We start from the raw sequence: 21,323 nt of genomic DNA, 5'->3' as shown, positions 1-21,323 counted from the left end.
CAACCCATGAAATCCTGCAATCGGCGCGACATATATCGAAATTGCCGGTGCTCAAAGTAGGCCAGTGGAAAAAAGCTTTGCCTTTCACGGGTGATTATTCGAGGACGGTTCGGATCCATGCAGTTCTTGTCTTTGACCCTAATAGCTTATTGATCCAGAACCACTTTGCTCTCGCAGGATTTCTATTGAGAGTCGGAGCAAGGAGAACAGTGACCTACAAGCAACGTAGTGGCTTTCATGCGAGGTGGAAAAGTGCAAGTGGAGAAATGCGCAGGAGCGTCTCGATGCTGACGCTTGCCCGATGGTCCTTTTGCTAACTGGAAATTGAAAGTGGCTGGAAAAATCCGATTTTCCTCGTAAACATGGCCGCCGGGGGTTCACGACGTACGCTGAGTGAATAGCGCAAGTGATGGTGCTATGAGGAAGCCGAAATGGACAGTATATATATATATATAAGGGCGGCCCGGTAGTCCAGTGGTTAGCACGTCGGCTTCACAGTGCAGAGGTACCGGGTTCGATTCCAGCTCTGGCCTCCCTGTGTGGAGTTTGCATGTTCTCCCCGGGCCTGCGTGGGTTTACTCCGGGTGCTCCGGTTTCCTCCCACATTCCAAAAACATGCGTGGCAGGCTGATTGAACACTCCAAATTGTCCCTCGGTGTGAGTGTGAATGGTTGTTCGTTTCTGTGTGCCCTGCGATTGGCTGGCAACCGATTCAGGGTGTCCCCCGCCTACTGCCCGACGACGGCTGGGATAGGCTCCAGCACACCCCGCGACCCTAATGAGGATCAAGCGGCTCGGAAGATGAATGAATGAATGAATATATTATATAATATAATATATTGTGACTATGGTCAATAAAATGGCCGCCAACTACAATGAATAATACCCTATGAACATGTAAGGAACATGTAATACGGTAGAAAGATATCTATTACAAATGCGCGTATAAGGTCTGAAGAAAACAATCAGTGAGCAGATGAAAAGTGCCTTTTACAGTTTAGGACGTGCCGCAGCGCTTAGCCGTTTACGATCATTTCGCAATCTGTCGAAATCGTTGACTTTGCCGATGGGTCGTCTCGGATGAGCTTCATCTGGGAGACTCCCTTTCCAAAGCGAAAGACAATTTCAGCCTTCCGTTGACCAGACATGTTTTTTCCGAGTATGTGCTCAGGACCGCGCCGTGGCTCCGGAAGTCCAACAAGGTGCGAGTCGATCGGTGGCGTTGCTAGGCAACCGAGGGGAACCGCGGCCCGTCGGTTATAAAGGTGCTCGTTGTACGCAAAATAGGCACATGAAAAATGAATGACATGAAGTCGGGACTTTGAAATGTGAACGTTATCGGGGTGAAAACCGTCTACGCGGGATATAGAAACGAGGTTCGACTGTATTACTGGAAAATAAAACCAAAAACAGCCACGGTAAACATGACGATCGCCTGTAAACGCAATTTTGACTCTCGAACTCTGGCCCATTCCCGGAGGGCATTTCACGCAACACGTCGCCTCGAGATAAACATCGTGAGCGCCACTGCCTTCGTTAGCAACAAACACACACGTCCAAAATAACATCAAGTGTCCGGAGAACCCAGGCTAGTGATGAAAAAAGCGGAAAAGGGGCGTGGCCTGGACAGGGCGACCAATCACAAATAGTAAGACATCATACACGTCCAATCGCAGGGCTGTTTACAATCGGAAGATGGAAAGACTGATTGGGAGAGCTTGTCAAAACTCGACGATAAGGTACCTGACCCACCCCCCCCCCCTAAAATTTTCTCAACGATTTAGACGATTCACAAAAAATGATCAATTTAAGATAAATAAAACGGCGGATTTCCCCGTATCCGCGGAAAATCGCCATCTCTGAGAACCTGAGGCTCGTTTGCAAAGTGCGAGCTGAATGGAGCAGAAGCGCCCCCAACTTTATTCCCGCCCATCTATGACACCTTTTCAAAATGGGGGGGGCTTCATAATAACATAGTAATAATAGTGAACGACTTAGATATTTGCTTCTTTCGTCAATGACACATCTGTGTATGCAGAACAAATAAGCCACTTTGGCCAACCTATTGCTTGGACTCGGAGTGGAAACAAGTAAATAAAACACTCTGTGTCAACAGTTCCCCGGCAAGTAGGAGTGCGCCCGCTCATATTAAAAAAAGCCAGCATGGCCTATTTATTGCTTGTAAGCCATGAAGCCACAAATAGGCCCCTCGAGGAAGGCATTGTGCATATTGCAAGAGTGCAGAGTTGTTTATGCACAGCAAGAGCGCTTGGAGTAACTTTCCTTGTGGGCCGATTGGAAGCACAAATAATCGTAAAAGGTAGCAGTGGTTTTTAAAAAAAATTATTATTTAAAAAACATTTTTTTTTAGGTTTCTGGTTTTGCTCTCGTCAGCACCAGTTACGAAGTGGTTAGAACTAACAAAATAAACCAAATATGTGAACCAAAGAGCAACAAAAATGTTTCATGGCTGGTGCGTCAATATTATAGATGGTGGAGCATGGTCGCTATGGTAACAATCAGCTGTGAAAATACACAAGAGGTCGCGGTGGCAGCATTTACGCAATTTTAAGTGATCAATAAAACGCCCTATCCACTTCCTGCTGTCAACACTGTGAAACTTTTTTTTTTTTGGATAAAAATCTTATCAGACACACGGAGCATTTCCTGGAATTTCTCGATCCCTCGGGCGTAAACGTCCACAGCGATTTGTATTTGTGGATTCTCACACCCGAGGGCACGAAAATGAAAGCGTCAAGGAGATTTTGGCGAGAACAAAATAAATAATCACATATGTGATGTGCTGCTTGCCCCAGAGGTGTGGGTGGGTACATCGTGTGAAGGATAGAGTGAGGGGCGGGGGGGGGGGGGGGGGGGGGGTGCGGGGACTCGCACGACTTATATAAGAGAAAAAAAACAGACAGGAGGGTTAGCACCTGTCACTTCCTGTTCAACTGACAATGCCGAATTACATGTGATGCGCGAGGCTGAACCCGCAAACAACCTTCTCCTATGTTTCACTCTTGTGATCCGATTGGTCGTCAGGCGGGAGTGCTGCAGAATTCACTCAGCAGTACCTCATTTCTCATTGGCCTTGACGGGGAGTGATTAAAAATAAAAACAAACAAACCCATTTTCATCAGACAGTGTCCCAAACCTTGCTACACTTCTAAGATGCAACCATGATAATGACGATTTGGTGGTGGTGGTGGTAAAGTAGGGCGGGGGCGGGGGAGGTCTGTGAAGTTAGATTTTTGTGCTGATTAAAACATAAATTTGCATGTTGATTCCAAAACTGCAGTCATTTTTTTTTTCTCGCGCATTTTTCATCACAGCTTATTCTCCAAATAATTCCATTGGTGAGCACTCGTAAGAAGACATGATTACGATTGGACGTAATTGGATTTCCAGAGCACTTTAAAGCAACCGCTGCTCTAGACAAAGTGCAGTAGATGGAGCAAAAATAAGACATCCACAAGCAATAAAAGAATACATTAAAAATCAAGAGAGTCAAAAGCACAAAAAGGGTAAAAATAAAAATCACGTCTCATGTTGAGTCAAAAGCCAAAGAATAAAAATGAGTTTGAAGAGTTTAAAACTCATTTTTATTGAATATTGAACATTATGTTCAATGTTCAATAAAAATGAGTTTGAAGAAGAGTTTTAAAGATGGGCAGCGAGGGGAGTTGCTGGACCGGCAATGGAAAAGGCTCGATTCCCTCTAAGCCTCCTCTTAGTTCTCGGTACCTGAAATAGTGTCTGATTCACAGATGGAGGAGCTCAGAGAGGTAATGTGGAGCGAGGACCATTTCAAGATTTGAAAACAAATAACAGGATCTTGAAAAGAACTCGAAAATGAAGAAAATGAAGGAATGCCAGAAACAAGAGTTATGTGCTCCCTCTTATGAGTTCCAGCACAGAGGCCAGCAGCAGCAGCAGCAGCATTCTGGCCCAACTGGAGATGCTTCATGGAGGATTGGCGGACTCTAAAGTAAAGTGCACTACAGTGATCCAGTGACCAAGGCATGAATGAATTTCAGAGTGCTCTTGAGAAAGGGAGAGGCTTTACCAAGAGAGAACGCGATCTTTGTAGGAATTAAGAGCATTCTTTTGTTCATTCATTCATTCATCTTCCGAGCCGCTTGATCCTCACTAGGGTCGCGGGGGGTGCTGGAGCCTATCCCAGCTGTCTTCGGGCAGTAGGCTGGGGACACCCTGAATCGGTTGCCAGCCAATCGCAGGGCACACAGAGACGAACAACCATTCGCACTCACACTCACACCTAGGGACAATTTAGAGCGCCCAATCAGCCTGCCACGCATGTTTTTGGAATGTGGGAGGAAACCGGAGCACCCGGAGAAAACCCACGCAGGCCCGGGGAGAACATGCAAACTCCACACAGGGAGGCCGGAGCTGGAATCGAACCCGGTACCTCTGCACTGTGAAGCCGACATGCTAACCACTGGACTACCGGGCCGCCCATTCTTTTGTGTTTTTTGTTATTTAAAGTGTCCTTGGGTGTCTTGAAAGTCGCTTATAAATAAAATGTATTATTGTTATTATTATTATGATTAGTGCTTGCTTCTCTCTTCACCTTGTATCACGAGCATAACTTTGTTTGTTATATTTTGTTTGATGCTTTTTTTTTTAGGGGCTTAACAAAGCCTGTGCTCATTCCATTTACACGCCGACAAATTCATTTCAAATTGTCTTTTCTAAGGACAGCTTTCTTTCAAATCTGCATTCAAATCCATTCGAAATGTTATTGTTAAGAATGTAGTGAAGATCAATACATTTTGGCAGAGTATCAAGGGGATCAATCGAGTCTCCCGGCGGCCCCGCCTCGCGTGAATTCTGTGCCAGCTCAATGGAGGCCAAAGGAAAGCGAGAGTGGCAGGAAAGAGGAGAAAGTTAAAGGAAGAAGATAAGAGAAATTCTCTCTTTGTGGCGTGCTACGATCAGCTGTGCACACCCGTGCTCATATTTCGATCGCGGCGGGAAAGGGATCCATCTTTGAGGTAACACAGCCTGTCCGGACTACAAGTGGAGTGCAGTCCGTAGGCGGCGCTGACAGCCGAGAAGCACTTATGCGACTTGTCGTTGGACGAAAACCAGCAGACTAATAATACGCTGAAGCCATGATCCCGGCAACCATGGCAACCCGGAGGCTAAAAGGCACGGTATGTTTTTCGTCCCACGGTTTATAACTTAGAACTGTTCCTTCCGATGGGGTCCTTTGTGTTTTGTCACCTTCAGTCAAGACTTTCTACAGATGATCTGCGGGCAACTTTGGAGCACGTTTGTTGCTGACTGAGAGTGCAAAGGGAGATGCGCTGTCTCGCCTTCACTCTCTCCAACGCGCATTTTCTTCAACGTTAGGCGTTATGAAGAAGGGACGCCGCACGTTAGCGTATGAAATTCAACACGTAGCTTAGCTTTTGAAGGCTAGCAAGGGTGATCTCACCGTACTGATGTCAACACACAGCAATATTGTCAACATTCATTCATTCATCTTCCGAGCCGCTTGATCCTCACTAGGGTCGCGGGGGGGTGCTGGAGCCTATCCCAGCTGTCTTCGGGCAGTAGGCGGGGGACACCCTGAATTGGTTGCCAGCCAATCAAAGAGCACACAAAGACAAACAACCATCCACGCTCACACTCACACCTAGGGACAATTTAGAGTGTTCAATCAGCCTGCCATGCATGTTTTTGTAATGTGGGAGGAAACCGGAGCACCCGGAGAAAACCCACGCAGGCCCGGGGAGAACATGCAAACTCCACACAGGGAGGCCGGAGCTGGAATCGAACCCGGTACCTCTGCACTGTGAAGCCGACGTGCTAACCACTGGGCTACCGGGCCGCCTATTGTCAACATTGTCAAATTCATTTCATATTGGTTGGGGGGGTGGGGGGTATAACGGCTTGCAAACACCTTGATTCTGCCCAAGCTTCTAGCATGCACCTTTAGGTTAGCATGCTAACGGAACATTCTTACGTTTGCTTGTCAATCAAATAGAAAAACGATCACACATGCTAAAGCCATTTTTCTTTAATCGGCGGTATTTTTACGCCGATTTAAAAAAAAAAAAGGCTTTAGAAGTTGACGCCCCCGCGCTACTCTGACAATGCGGATGGCTACTTTTCTTCCCAAGCCGCTTCGGGTCGAAGCCTCGGGAGGCTGGCTTGCTCTGGCGGCTCACTGGTGCTTTTAAAAAGAGAAGTGCAGCATAATTAAGAGGACCTAAACACCCGGCACCGGCTGGAAGGAGTCATTTAGGGAATGGCTCGGGAGGAACGGCGGCAAATGAAACGTAATTGCGGTGGGAGCGGAGGAGGCGGGCTTGCCGCATCGGAGGCGCTCGCGTGTGAAAGACTGAGCGGCAGGAAGGAGCGAGGGGGATAAACGAGCCGCCGACGTTTGACGGAGGACGCGCTCCTGTAAAACAGGGAGGGAGGCGAATGAATGACTAACGGGCGAAGATTTAAAAAAAAAAAAAAAAAAAACGGCACCTCACCGATATTTTCGCACGCCATTTTTTTTCTTCATACCAATCAGAAGAAAAAGTTGCGTTCCAAACACAAGCGCTAACTCACTCGAGCCACGCTCGCAACGTCTCCACGTTCCCCATTAGAGTCTGGACTAAATATTATTCATTACCCGGCATAAAAATTGGCCTTGATGCTCCCCATCAGGGGTCAAAGAGACAATCCGAGCCGGCGCATTTAATGTGACTGCCGTCTCTCCCTCTAATTGTCATTAGCGCTGCTTTTTGAATGACCTTTAAGCGTAACATATGAAAGCAATGAAGGCAGATGAACACGACTAATTGCTGGGCATGGAACGAGGTGTTAATAAGTCTGGACTCCTACCAGGGCTAGACAAGAGGAATACATAAATGCTGCAAAAAGTAACACCCCCCCCCCCCCGACCCCCCGCGCTAATTTCCACAGATTCAATCTATCTGCACCATGTCTTAAAAATGTGCATGGTGGCATGCTTGCCCGAAGTGGCCAAAGCAGGTGCAGGTTCCAATAACCCCCCCAAAACCCCCACTCATTAACAACATGAAGGTTTGTTCTTACTACGTGCAGCTCCAGGTAGTCGCCCAGTCCCTTGGCGCTTTCCACCCTGACCAAAATGGCCTCCTTCAGCTGCGTGCTGAAGCCCACCGCCAGCCGGTCTGCCCGTGTGCTCGGCCGGTCGTTGGGCGGCCACGTGTATGTGATGAGGGCTCCACCTCGGCCGAAGATGTACGTTGTCCCAGCTGAAACGCACGGAGCACAAAACCAGGAACATTTACAATCGAGCGAGCACACACAAAATTTGGTAAGATGGCAAATCCCCCCCGACCCCCCACCCTGAAATAGAATCATGATTGATGCTGACCTGTAATTGAAAAATCGTTTTTGTTAAATCATGAATCATAACACTCAATTCCACATATTAATTAAATTGCAGGGGAGAAAAAAAACATTTGACAGCTCGGATAGGAAGTGCTTCGGAATCTCCGAGGTGACTAAGGCCTAAATCGTGCGGCGGACTTTTCCGTTTTCTCCTTTGATTTTTCTCGATGGGCATTGACGGCACCGTCGGAAGAACAACCGTAAGTCAACAGACAGGGATCCAGTGGCCTTGGATTTCGCAGAGCAGCTCACGCTCGTCTAGTCAAGATCCAAAATCCGGTCGGAGCAACGGCAAGTGGAACGATATGAAGAATCAGCATGCATTTCCATTCATTAACCTTGAAAATAAATGGCGTAAAGATGATTTGTTTTGGGGTTTTGGAAGAAAAATGCTCCACAATTATTTGTCAAAGACTCTTGGTACTTCATTTACCAGTCGCAACCTGGGCTGAATTTACCCTCCGCATAAAACTCATTTTTCAGTCAAGATGTGTCACTTCAACATACACTTTTCTATTGAGAGAGCCATTTCAAGGCATCTGTTGCTCCGTAGGACGTTTCAGAAAGAGCACATACAAAAAAAAAACATGAATAGGTGATGGTGTGAATGAATATGCAAGGGGTTGCAGTACAATTTCGGATTTCCTGCAAAGAAATTCTATCCCAAGTTTGCTCTTTGAATCGGTAACCCGGCCACGCGGCCACTGCGAGCAGCGTTCAAGCAGCTCCGCCCAGACATACTTTGTGCCGTTGACGGTGAAACCGGCGCGTCTTAACATTTGGCAAGCACACATTTTCTTCAATCTCACCGCGAAAGGAACACATCCTGAGCCTTAACGAGCCTTAACGAGTTCGGTCCACAGATTTCACAACAGCGGCAAAGCTGCGACGCTTTCGCTAAGACAGGAAGCGGCGTCGTGGCACCGCCGTGACAACATCCGGTCAAACATCGGTTTTCGACCATAATCCGTTCCAGAAGGCTGCTCGAAAACCGATTTATTCAAAATTTCGAAACCGTGTTTCCCCATGGCACGCGGAAGCATCACTTCCTCGCCTACAGCCGAGAGGAGTCGAGTGGCGTATTCGGATTAGCTTAGTTTGGTCGCGAATCTATTTTCGGTCGTAATCCGAGGCGTAAAAATCTCAAATTTTCCGTGCGACAACCGATTTGGTTGAGAACAGAGACGTTCGAAAACCGAGGTATGGCCGTACTCGCTTTGGGTGTATTTCTGTGTCATGATTTCCGAATTGACAACTTGACAATGAAGACTTGACATGCAACTGAGCCTTAAAATGCCACCCGTTTCCTTCTCAAACTGAAAGAGAAAGTTGAACGTTTCAGCTACCGCTGATACAAATTCATTCATTCATCTTCCGAGCCGCTTGATCCTCACTAGGGTCGCGGGGGGTGCTGGAGCCGATCCCAGCTGTCCTCGGCAGTAGGCGGGGGACACCCTGAATCGGTTGCCAGCCAATCGCAAGGCAGAAACGAACAACCATTCGCACTCACACTCACACCTCGGGACATTTTAGAGTGTTCAATCAGCCTACCACGCATGTTTTTGGAATGTGGGAGGAAACCGGAGCACCCGGAGAAAACCCACGCAGGCCCGGGGAGAACATGCAAACTCCACACAGGGAGGCCGGAGCTGGAATCGAACCCGGCACCTCTGCACTGTGAAGCCGACGTGCTAACCACTGGGCTACCGGGCCGCCCTTATATACATATATTCATTCATTCATTCATCTTCCGAGCCGCTTGATCCTCACTAGGGTCGCGGGGGGTGCTGGAGCCTATCCCAGCTGTCCTCGGGCAGTAGGCGGGGGACACCCTGAATCGTTTGCTAGCCAATCGCAAGGCACACAGAAACGAACAACCATTCGCACTCACACTCACACCTCGGGACATTTTAGGGTGTTCAATCAGCGGAGCACCCGGAGAAAACCCACACAGGGCCGGGGAGAACATGCAAACTCCACACAGGGAGGCCGGAGCTGGAATCGAACCCGGTAGGTACCTCTGCACTGTGAAGCCGACGTGCTAACCACTGGACTACCGGGCCGCCGCTGATACAAATAAAAATCGTTGCTGCGCTCTAATGAATATCACGGGAGTTGCTGGGAAAATAAGCTCCCAAACTTAACCGCATCAAGGAAACACGCATCCTTGACATCTCCTCGGTAGGCTGCAATCAGAGCGCGAAGGAGCTGGCTGGGATCGCCGCAGGGCCAGTAGACCATCAAACAACGGACCCGCCGACATACGCGGCTACCTGACACTTTTCCCCCATCCAACGTTTGTCTGATAGCAATTGAAAAGGCGCTGATACACCCCCCCCCCCGCCCCACCCCCTCTCCGGAGCGCTCCTCTTCTTTCTCCTCGCCGTCCTCCTCCAATCCCGTCGCGGCTCAGCCCTTTGCTGGCCTCTTGTTATTCTCCGGCAGCTGTATTATTTCAGTGCTGACTAATTATCGCAGCATGACAGCGGGGGCTTCCAAGCAGGGAGAAGGGGGGTTGTGGGGGGGGGGGCAAAGGAGGGCAGTCATGCAGGAGAGGATGATGTAAGGCAACAAGGTGCGAAAACAGCCAGCAAGTGGGGACGTGCGCGGAGAGGGGGGGGGGGGGGAATAAAACAAAAATGACAAACATTGAAGACGGAAGAGGAGGACGACAAAAAAGGACTGTATGTTATCCGACAACAACTTTCTTGGCATATGTTACTCAGCCCACTTTTTTTTTTTCACCTTTCACATTTTTCGTTTGAGTTTAAATTTGTTGTCGTGCATTACGAGTTCATGCTTCAATACAAATTATTGCGCCGCTCCATCGATCGTGCCCGTCTTGGCGACTGTGATGGTGGGGGAAGTTAAATACAGTTATGCAGACAAATGCGCCACTCAATAAGCTATTAGTTTTGTTTTTTTTTCCCGACAGGGGAGAAAGTAGCAATGCCCGCGAGTGCTGGCAAATGTCGGCCAACAACAGTCAAATATCCGAAGGGTAATCACACCACAACTAGCGATGCTAACGGCGATGCTAATGGTTTACGCATCTATTTTGTTTCCGATTTACATGTTAGCATTAAGCTAGCCCGGGCATTCGTAAATCATTCATTCATTCATCTTCCAAACCGCTTGATCCTCACTAGGGTCGCGGGGGGTGCTGGAGCCTATCCCAGCTGTCTCCGGGCAGTAGGCGGGGGACACCCTGAATCGGTTGTCAGCCAATCGCAGGGCACACAGAGACGAACAACCATTCGCACTCACACTTACACCTATGGACAATTTAGAGTGTCAAATCAGCCTGCCACGCATGTTTTTGGGAATGTGGGAGGAAACCGGAGTACCCGGAGAAAACCCACGCAGGCCCGGGGAGAACATGCAAACTCCACACAGGGAGGCCGGAGCTGGAATCGAACCCGGTACCTCTGCACTGTGAAGCCGACGTGCTAGCCACTACCGGGCCGCCCCATTCGTAAATCGTTGAGTCGTTTTCAATGCACATTTTCTGAAGCTACGTTTTACAATTTTTCTCGGACCAACTGCTACATTTTGCCCAATTTCGAGTCGCTATCTACACAAACGTGTCACTGGCCTTGAAAGCAAGTCTTGCGCATCTGCCACTTGCAACGTGCCGAGCACCGACAGGGAAGTTAATTTTGTCAATTAACACCCTGGATGCGCGACATCTGCCATATGTCCCGTGCCTGTCACAGTCACCGTTTTGTGCTTGTGCGCGAGTGTGTGTGTCTTCCTCTTCAGCGTTATCACTTTTGCTAGGAGGGAAACAGGAATTGGCATCCCGTTGCCTCCCTGCGTCCAACCACCTGCTTTGTTCGGATGCTTTTTGCCCCCCTGCGACGTTATGATCATATGTGTGTGTGTGTGTGTTTGCTTCTTAATGAAGCGTGGCATCCCCAATGAATAGTGTCTGACGGGAGCATCCATGTGTCACTTGTTCTCTGCCGGTAAAACACCTGCTGCTCGGCTTCTGACAACACCCACCTTACCGCTTGGAGGAGGAGGCGGAGACAAAGCTAAAGATCTTTATTCCACCAAAGAAATTCCCTGCGGTGCCGTCGCTCGAGTATTTCAGAACAGACTAGCTATGCAAGATGGCTGGTCAACAAACAAACGAGCCTTATTTGCGATTCTTTCAACTGATGTGAGGAGGAGTTTCGGCGCGGTAATCAATGAGCAATCAAGCATAATTAATTCTCCAGCGAGGATGAGGGTTGGTCTCGAAATAGATGGAACTGCCATCTTTTGGCAAGAACACGTGCGTAAACAAGACAGCGCATGCTCGAGCAACCAAAGGGAATTGCACAAAACAACCAGAACGTTTAGCCTTTTAGTATGGTAGCTTAATGCTAATGCTAACACATGATGGGAACCATATACATAATCCTTTAAGTATCTGACTTTTGAACATACGGGCAGTGACCAATGTTCCCTCTTAGCTTACTTCACTAATTGCCTCATTTCCACCCTAGTATAATCTACAAACGGGACACCACACCATTCCCGCTTCCCTTGCAGTTTCAGTTGTGCGACTGAGGGTGGATACACAGTTGTGCGACTTTACACACACAAACACACCGTGGTCCAAGGGATGCTCAGGGAGTTTGTGTGAAGGCTCAGAAGTTCGAGAAAATGTTGTCAGTGACATATGTATACATTCAATACAAGACTAATCACAGGCATATAATGTTTATCCTCTCCTGGGGGCTGAGATGAGCCGGTTGTCTAAGCTGTACAGACGTCTATTTGCAGTAATTCCGTCATACAATTGTGTGTGCTAATTTTTGTCACGAAAACTGAATCCCGTATGAGAGTTCATGAAAGAATGAGAGCAGATATGTAGATATACATGAAGTAACATGAAGGACAGCAATCTGCCTTTCTTCCATAAAGACTTGACGGAAAGCAATTTCTAAATGAGCTTGTGCTGCAGCGGCTTGGAAATAAAGCAAGTATAGATCCGTCTGACCTTTAGTCTAACCGTGCTGGCCTTTTGGGAGAATAATGATGGAGATTTCACACCCACCACGACTCCAGCTGGCTCCACAGGCCAAAAACGGTCGAAATATTTATTGCTGCAGTTCAATTAGCTCCAGCGCCATCGACCAGACAAATCAATGTTTCCTGCCGTGCCGGAGACTGCCAGATTAATTTTTCGATGATGATTTCCCCCCCTCACACATTTGGGGAAACTAAATGAATGCATATTATGACGAGCTCACAATCACGACAGCGATGAAGTCCAACGCAAATGTAACACGTAAACGCCTTTTTTTTCTTGCCATACTCAATAAATACATCACACTTGGCTACTTCGGTTTTCATCCCCAAGACGTGCACTCATTTGCACAATCTTTCAACACGCATGTCGACGACAGAGTATTAGCACTAACATGCTATCGCTAATGCACCTGTGCTGAAGAGGAGGCTCTGAGACCGCGAGTTACTCGCCATTACAGGCAACAGACTCACGCACACTCACTTCCAATTATTATTTTTTTAATAGCCAATCCAATGACCAAGAATGACAACACTTGCAGAAAGATTTCAGCAGTAAGACGCCGTGATAGGACGGCGGAAAAAATCGTTGGCATCGCCCTACCCACTCTTGAGGACTTGCACACTGCAAGAATCAAGACAAGGGCACGGAAAATCCTCCTGGATCCCCCGCACCCTGCTCACCACCTTTTCCAGCCACTCCCCTCAGGCAGACGCTACAGATCCATGCGCACCAAATCCAGGAGACACTTAAACAGCTTCTTCCCTCTAGCCATTAACTCCTTAAACAGTCACTGACGTAGTCACTCTTCTTGCACCACAAAATGGTACTACAAAACTACTGGTATACTCTAAAATGGTTCAATGATTTTGTTGTTTACGATGATACTAGTGCAGCGTGTTATACCGGAGACAAATTCCTTGTGTGTTCTACATACTTGGCCAATAAAGATGATTCTGATTCTGATTCTGATTTCTTCTTCTGGTTCCGACCAATGGCCCCATCCTGAACAAATGCTGTAAACTTGGCAAAAACCGTACGAAAGACGACAAACTTCCCTTCACTCTCATGGACCTTGGGCACCAACGCCCGAATTAATAGCGCATTAACCGACACCTTGCACAATGACTTGGTCCGAGGTTAATCTTTGGCGAGTCAGAAGCGAAGCCCCAGAGACCGCAGGTTCGAGTAATGCAGTTTACTCTCAATCTGCTCTGCTTTGATGAAATGAACAGATTGCGCCTCAGAGCGTTTTGGCAGAATAAGAGTTTCCAGCACAGATGAAGGGGAAACGGAGAACAGAAAAATGCAACCCAAAAAAAAAAAGTGCGGTATCGGTATTGGTTGGGGGGATCTCTGCGAAGCCTCTTTCAGAGAGTGAGAACTTGGTTGTCAGTCCCCAGGACTGTGGTTTTCCACATCAAACAGCCGATGCGGATCAAGAGGGGAGATGAAAGACCAACATGTCTGTTGCCAATGCGCAAAGTGAATACCTAAGACGGACGGCGTAGGCGATGTGTGCGCAGTGTCAGATCGGCCCGGTCGGGATTCATCTTGCGCCGGTGGAAAGCCAACATACGCGTTTCCTCGGGTTTGACGGACTTCGAGCAGTGAAGTCAAAAGACCGCAGTTCGTATGGTCGTGGCGACTAGTGCGAAAAGTCCCAGTGAATCAAATCCCAGTTGATTGTACTCCTCTTATCTCTCCTTGCTCATTGTGCGGAGCCCAGGGGATTCCTGGATGCCGGTCTGGGTGGCCTGCAGCCGTGCTGATATCTGATACAAAGAGGCCACGGAGAGAAGCCCGAGTCCAAATAAATAACTAACTATCTGGCTGAGAGCTCTTTGTTGAAAAACAAATCAAGCTTGAACCGATGCTGTGGGAGAGACAAAACACCCAAACATGAGGACAGAGACAGCGAGAGAGTGAGAGCGGCTTCTCCATAGCCAGAACCTTTTAGCGAAAGGCTAGCTAGCGCGTGTCCGCTATGCTAGCCTCCTGCCTCACTTCCTCTCATTTTCTCAGCTCCGTTAACCTTCGCCCCCCCCCTCCAACCCCTATCCCGGGCCCATCTTTGTCTCTACGGCTGTTACACAATCGACTGTTATGTGCGAGATTCTGAGCGAGGGTTCCGCCGCCAGTGCACGAGCGCTGAAAACGGGCACCAATGAGCGCCGGCGTGCGTTCAAATGGGAAGACAGCAAGGTGGTTGTTCTGATGCTCTGATGATCAATTAAGGAGGAGAAGAAAGTGGACTTTTAACTCGTTAAATGCTAAAAATGACTGACGTCGTCCAGGTTGAGCTCTTTGGTTAGATTTTATTTTTTTTTAATTAGAGATAAGGTGAGAAGCTCAGTCATCCGGGAGGGGCTCAGAGTCGAGCCGCTTCTCCTCCACATCGAGAGGAGCCAGATGAGGTGGCTTGGGCATCTGATTCGGATGCCTCCTAAACGCCTCCCCGGTGAAGTGTTCCGGGCATGTCCCACCGGGAGGAGACCCCGAGGAAGACCCAGGACACGCTGGAGAGACTATGTCACCCAGCTGGCCTGGGAACGCCTCGGGATCCCCCGGGGAGAGCTGGAAGAAGTAGCTAGGGAGAGGGAAGTCTGGGCTTCCCTGCTAAAGCTGTTGCCCACGCGACCCGGCCCCCGGATAAGCGGTAAAACTACGAGCATCAAAGTCACAGTTGGTTTGGGTTTTTTTTTTCTCCAGATTTTGGGCAAAGGGGCAGAATTTCATCAAACTTATCTATATTCTACTGCTGATTACAAGAGGAGAATGGGAGAATCAACAATTCTTTTTTTTCATTTGGTAGTTTCAATGTCAAAATGTTTGCCATTGAGTGAGTTGAAGGGCATTGAGCACACGTCTCCCACCTGGCAGACTGGTGGGACCGAGCCCAACCGCCAAGATTCCTCCTTTAACGGTCGGATCAGAGCCATAAAAAAAAAAAAAAATGCCGCGACAATTTACACTTCTTAAATGTCACAACAGCTCAAGTTCCGTACGGGAACAACGTTTGATCGGTACTGAGAAAGAGCCGGTCGCACGTCTCGCGTCTGATGACATAATCCGAACGCTCATTCGAGTACAAAAGAAGTCGAAAGAACGACACGTGCGTTCAGCGAGGATGATAAAACGGGTGATGTCGGCGAGCGCTAGCATAATTTTACCGTTAGCGCTAACAAAACCTTTCGACACCCGGCGCACAAAACCAAAACAAATACGATCAAGCGCTGTGCCCCCTTTTTTTTTCTTCCTCATCACTTTGCAGTCAACAGATTTAGAAAAGTTTCACAGATGTCAAGAAGCATTAGCTTCTCGCGTGAGGCGATGAAGATGAAGGGGAAGACCAGCTAATCCCCTCCACCCCCACCACCACCACGACGTGCTTTGGGAGCTCCCGCACTGTGCCGTCAAGATGCACGAAAGCAACAAGAGCAGTGAAAACAGGTGAAAAGAGAACATTCTCGTTGCTTCCAGTACCACAGTGGAATTATTATTATTATTTTTTTTTTTGTTGGTTGGCAATTACTGCAAAGTTCAAGAAAAGCACACCGGGAAATCTAGCGTGAAAGTGAAGTACGGCTGCTTTGAGGAATCGAACAAAAGCCGCGTCCAAGCTGGAAGAGGAAGGCGGCGGCCAAACGAGAGCTATTCGTCATTCCGTGTTGCGCATGGCATGGGACAAACGACTTGACAGCAGGCGCCAAGTCGCCATGTTGGGAGCGGCTTGACTATTTTGCTCCCTATTTCCTCTCAGCTGTTCCTGACAAGATGGAGACCGTGGGAAGGACCGTGGGTATCCGAGTTGAGACGGAGAGCTGGGAAAAGGGAAAATGACGCCCTCCTTCTCGTCCCTGTACTTTGCGGACGGCGACTGCGCTCTTCTCTCGGAGGCGGGTGAAGACTTTCTTTTCTCATCAGGTACCCAGCGGTGTGGTGAAAAACAATCTGCCCAGCTCTGGAACGCAGCCAGGACACGGAGTCCGTTTAAAAATTCAAATCAAGAGGACCGAGAGCAGGAGGGCTTTCAAAAAGGCTCGGCAGGGAGGTCACGGTCCGGTGCGGTCTCGTTGAATGAGTTCACCAACATTGAAGGATCGTCCTCCATTTTTTTTTTCCATTTATTCATTCATTCATTCATCTTCCGAGCCGCTTGATCCTCATTAGGGTCGCGGGGGGTGCTGGAGCCTATCCCAGCTGTCTTTGGGCAGTAGGCGGGGGACACCCTGAATCGGTTGCCAGCCAATTGCAGGGCACACAGAAACGAACAACCATTCGGACTCACACTCACACCTAGGGACAATTTAGAGCGTCCAATCAGCCTGCCACGCATGTTTTGGGGAATGTGGGAGGAAACCGGAGCACCCGGAGCAAACCCACGCAGACCCGGGGAGAACATGCAAACTCCACACAGGGAGGCCGGAGCTGGAATCGAACCCGGTACATCTGCACTGTGAAGCCCACGTGCTAACCACTGGCCTGCCGGACCGCTTTTCTCCATTTAAATGTTGGCTAAAAAAGTTTGAAATGTCAACTGCGGAGAAATAATGCAAAGCATTGTCAACACTGACTGCCGTACATGAAAATAAATGTGACATTTAGTTTGACATTTGTCTGAGGAAGCAATTTCGAAGCGCGCCGCTTAAAATAAGGACAAGTGAGAAACGGGGACAAAACTTCCCTTTCATCGCTGATTTTCCAGCATTTTGAGGAATTATCAAACAATTGAAGGGGCCGACATAAAAGTGGTGGCACGATGATCGACTGGTGAGCACGTCTGCCTCACAGTGCAGAGTTGCAGGGTTCGATTCCGGGCCCCTGGCCTGCCTATGTGGAGTTTGCATGTTTTCCTCGTGCCTGTGTGGGTTTTCTCCGGGTATTCCGGTTTCCTCCCACATTCCAAAAAACACGCACGGCAGGCTGATCGGATGCTCTCCATTTGTCACATACAAAATCCGATCCGCCTGTCAATCTCCCGCTCCATCCCGCCCTCCCTTGCAGTGGGACACCTCCAAGTGTTTATTTATACACCCGCGCGTGTGCTGCGTGTGAAGTAAAGAGCAGACGTTGACTCATCACCGTCTGTCTTATTATCCACAAACAATTACGAATAATCAACGTGTCACGGCCAGCCACTATTCTGGCTCGCATGGCATTCCAACGACAACCACTTAAGACTTTTCCCCAAAAATGCAAAGAGCGACTTTTGACACGCAGTACATGGTGCGATGCTCCATTATGACGGCAGAGCGAAAACACGGCAGCTTACAAGAAGCCAAAAGGCGAAAACATCGCCTTAATCTCATTCGTTGCTCCCGCCGTGGTTAATTGAACCAGCAACTATGGTCCTAACATGATAACATTTTGAAATGTCCCTGCAGCTTCGTGCCGATTTCGGCCTCGGTGCGTAGTTTTGGGATGTAAACAACACACTGAAGAGGCCGACAACATCGGGTATGCCCGCTCGATCCGACACGAGACGGTAACGCTCACGTTTTGATTGCCGCAACCTCATAGTGACGCGCCAACGGCACTTTTAATGAAATTCTTCCGTGAGAGGAAGCAGAGGAGGCAAAGCAATGACAAAGATTGGCCTTAATAAGAAGCGCAAAGTCTCGGCACTCCAAAAACAGAGCGTAAAAGGGCGAGTGGGGGGGGGGGGGGGGCAAAAAGTGGTTCAAAAAACAACACCAAAAAAAACAACAACAACAAATTGGGGTGAAATGGGTGATGCAATTGAGTCCGCACTGCAGGAGAAAAAAAATCTCTTGCTTGATGATTAATGTCTTGATGGAAAATATTACGGTCAATATACTTTCTCATTGACCGCCATTTTGTGCCGCAAATCCAAGCTGGCCAAGTGAAGACAAAGGGAGCAAAAAGGGAGCCACAACAATGACAATTTATGGCCCGCCCCTTCCATTTTTAATTTCAAATGTTTGCCCCCTAACTTGTATAATATTGTCACATCACGCAAAAAAATAAAATAAAATAATAATAATAATAGTAATAATAATAATAGGGCGGCCCGGTAGTCCAGTGGTTAGCACGTCGGCTTCACAGTGCAGAGGCACCGGGTTCGATTCCAGCTCCGGCCTCCCTGTGTGGAGTTTGCATGTTCTCCCCGGGTCTGCGTGGGTTTTCTCCGGGTGCTCCGGTTTCCTCCCACATTCCAAAAACATGCGTAGCAGGCTGATTGAACACTCTAAATTGTCCCTAGGTGTGAGTGTGAGTGCGAATGGTTGTTCGTTTCTGTGTGCCCTGCGATTGGCTGGCAACCGATTCAGGGTGTCCCCCGCCTACTGCCCGAAGACAGCTGGGATAGGCTCCAGCACCCCCCGCGACCCTAGTGAGGATCAAGCGGTTAGGAAGATGAATGAATAATAATAATAATAATAATAATAATAATAATAATAATAGGGCGGCCCGGGAGTCCAGTGTTTAGCACGTCGGCTTCACAGTGCAGAGGTACCGGGTTCGATTCCAGCTCCGGCCTCCCTGTGTGGAGTTTGCATGTTCTCCCCGGGTCTGCGTGGGTTTTCTCTGGGTGCTCCGGTTTCCTCCCACATTCCAAAAACATGCGTAGCAGGCTGATTGAACACTCTAAAATTGTCCCTAGGTGTGAGTGTGAGCGTGGATGGTTGTTCGTTTCTGTGTGCCCTGCGATTGGCTGGCAACCGATTCAGGGTGTCCCCCGCCCACTGCCCGGAGACGGCTGGGATGGGCTCCAGCACCCCCCGCGACCCTAGTGAGGATCAAGCAGCTCGGAAGATGAATGAATGAATGAAGAATAATAATAATCACGCGTGATATGCATTCGGTATGGTGTCCCTGGCTCCCCGCGCGTCCATAAATCATCGCCCCCCCCCCCCCCCCCCCCCCGACTCCTTTACGCTCAGCCGGATGTCGCCGTTGACAGCGCTGTTCATTTCCTGACGTTTCTCTAGCTTGCTCTACCACCGGACCGACTGGAGGGCTAATCATCAGGCATGGAAACTTTCAGTCGCAATTCCATCTGGTTTGAGCACTTTGACGATTTGTCGAAAGAAATGCAAATGAGCATTTCTTATAAATAAATAAAACATCCCCGAGTCTGGCTAAGTTGCTGTTTGCTGTCTGCTTAAGTGCACATGAAAGGATTTGGAAGAGGTTATGAAGTCGTTTAAAAGGGAAAAAAATAAAAAAAATAGTGATGCATCCATGTCTGGTCCGAAGGCTCACTCGGCTGCATCGAAATTTTCAGCATGAGGACAATCCTTGAGGAAAGTTAATTAAAAAAGAAAAAAAAAAAAAAAAGAAGAATCTGCCGTCCGCATTACATCTTTCTCCTCCGCTCGCCACCGGCGAAGAGTGAAAAGGCAGAGCGCTAATTTGAAGCTATTGGAGGGTAAGCGGATTGCACAGAGTGAGGCTCGCGGCTTAGTGCAGATTTCAGGCCAGTATGTTGAACGCGGGAGAGATAGGCGGGGGGCGGGGGGGGGGGGGGGGGGGGGTAAGCGCCACCGAAACTGCCCGCTCGGGCCCTTGCGGCAACAGAGCTTCCATCCGACTCCCCTTTGCGCTCATCTGTCTGTCTTTACGCTTTTTATCTCGACCCCCCTCGCCCCCCACAGCCCACATCGGCATGCCCTGGACCGCAACGAGAATTCTTAGGAAATCAGGGAAACGGGTGGCAAAACAGTCTCTTACCTTGTTGTGGTTGCGTTCAAGGAAGGAGGAGTACAGAAGAGAAGACGATGTGAGTTGCTAGCCGCCTCTACACAATGTACAAACATTCCGGCGGTGATAAGCACGGCGCTCATTTTTCATACTTAGCCGTGGCCTCGCTATCTTGAGAGCGGCATAATAGCCGGCCGGCCGGCCTCCTTTACACAAAGTCAATCATGCGAGACAAAGCGGGGTTCAAACGTGTTTGGGAGCAGAGCGCGCAAGACATTGCGGAACAGCGACGTTAGCAACTCGCCGCCAGAAGAGTCGACCGATTATGATCGAAAGTAGAAAGTGATGCGGGGTTGCCATGACAACAGCAGTTATTCTTTTTTAGGCTAAACCAGTATACAGTGCTATAAATAGCACTGCGATTTATCCATTTTGTGTTTATATTGCACTTAATTGAATGGTGTTTGTTGTTTTTTTTTCTTCTGTCTTCTTTCTACCTACATTCTTGCTGCTGGAGGCTGTAAATTTCCCCAGTGTGGGACATCTTATCTAGGATATCTTAACTTATATAAGCCCAGAAAATCTCGGAGACAAAGACGCGGCGCTATCACCGTCGTCATATACTGGACTGAAAAAAGCAAGTTTAGAAAATATGACATGCACGACTGGCCGTTCCAATGACTGCGCATCCACCCCCTGAAATCCTTAATCCACCTGACCTCAGAACTGTTGACGAGAACAAGAGGGACCGCCTCGAGATTGTAACGTGGTGTGGTACAGCCATCTCTCGTTTATCATGCGGGTTCGATTCCACACGTTCAACGGTCGAGTAACTATTACGGTGAAATCCTTTGAAAGTCCGTCTCATCCGTTGAGTGATGTATACGTGAAGATATGAGGATCTACTGTCAAATCCTGTGTATGATATTCATCCGTGTATAATACCCCCCCCCCCCCCCCCCCTGTAATCAACCTTTGTAATCAAGGCGTTTGTTTCCTCTGTTTATTATCATCTGATCGCTTTTGCGCAAGGGCGTGTTTTTAACGCTCCCATAAGACAATAGCGACGTTGCCAGCAAAAACAGCACATCGGAGTAAGCCTGATTTGTTACGGTGAACGGTGAGCCGTCGGAACGGCTGTCGGCATCAAACTGCGCATACTTCTTATAAACTGCCTTTGAAAAGTCATCCGACAGGTGTCGCAAGTGCTGCTAGCCACTAGCGCGGCGGCCGC

At 48.6% G+C, this 21,323-nt stretch overlaps 2 protein-coding genes across 13 annotated transcripts in view; one reads left to right on the top strand and one right to left on the bottom strand.

The window, feature by feature from the left end:
• LOC127601505 (neurexin-2-like) overlaps positions 1-21,323 on the bottom strand; it is a 344,756-nt gene that overhangs the window by 45,262 nt on the left and 278,171 nt on the right. For all 12 annotated transcript variants that reach the window (XM_052066883.1, XM_052066919.1, XM_052066875.1 and 9 more), the window contains one exon: positions 7,084-7,265. In XM_052066883.1, coding sequence (XP_051922843.1) covers positions 7,084-7,265 — 182 coding nt within the window. The remainder of the gene's footprint in view (positions 1-7,083; positions 7,266-21,323) is intronic.
• Positions 1-21,323, top strand: part of tdrd7b (tudor domain containing 7 b) — a 221,898-nt gene that overhangs the window by 65,384 nt on the left and 135,191 nt on the right. The window lies entirely within an intron of this gene.

The sequence above is a fragment of the Hippocampus zosterae genome, chromosome 1, assembly GCF_025434085.1.
Source record: "Hippocampus zosterae strain Florida chromosome 1, ASM2543408v3, whole genome shotgun sequence".
Lineage (NCBI taxonomy): Eukaryota > Metazoa > Chordata > Actinopteri > Syngnathiformes > Syngnathidae > Hippocampus > Hippocampus zosterae.
This window is presented reverse-complemented; position numbering and strand designations above follow the sequence as displayed.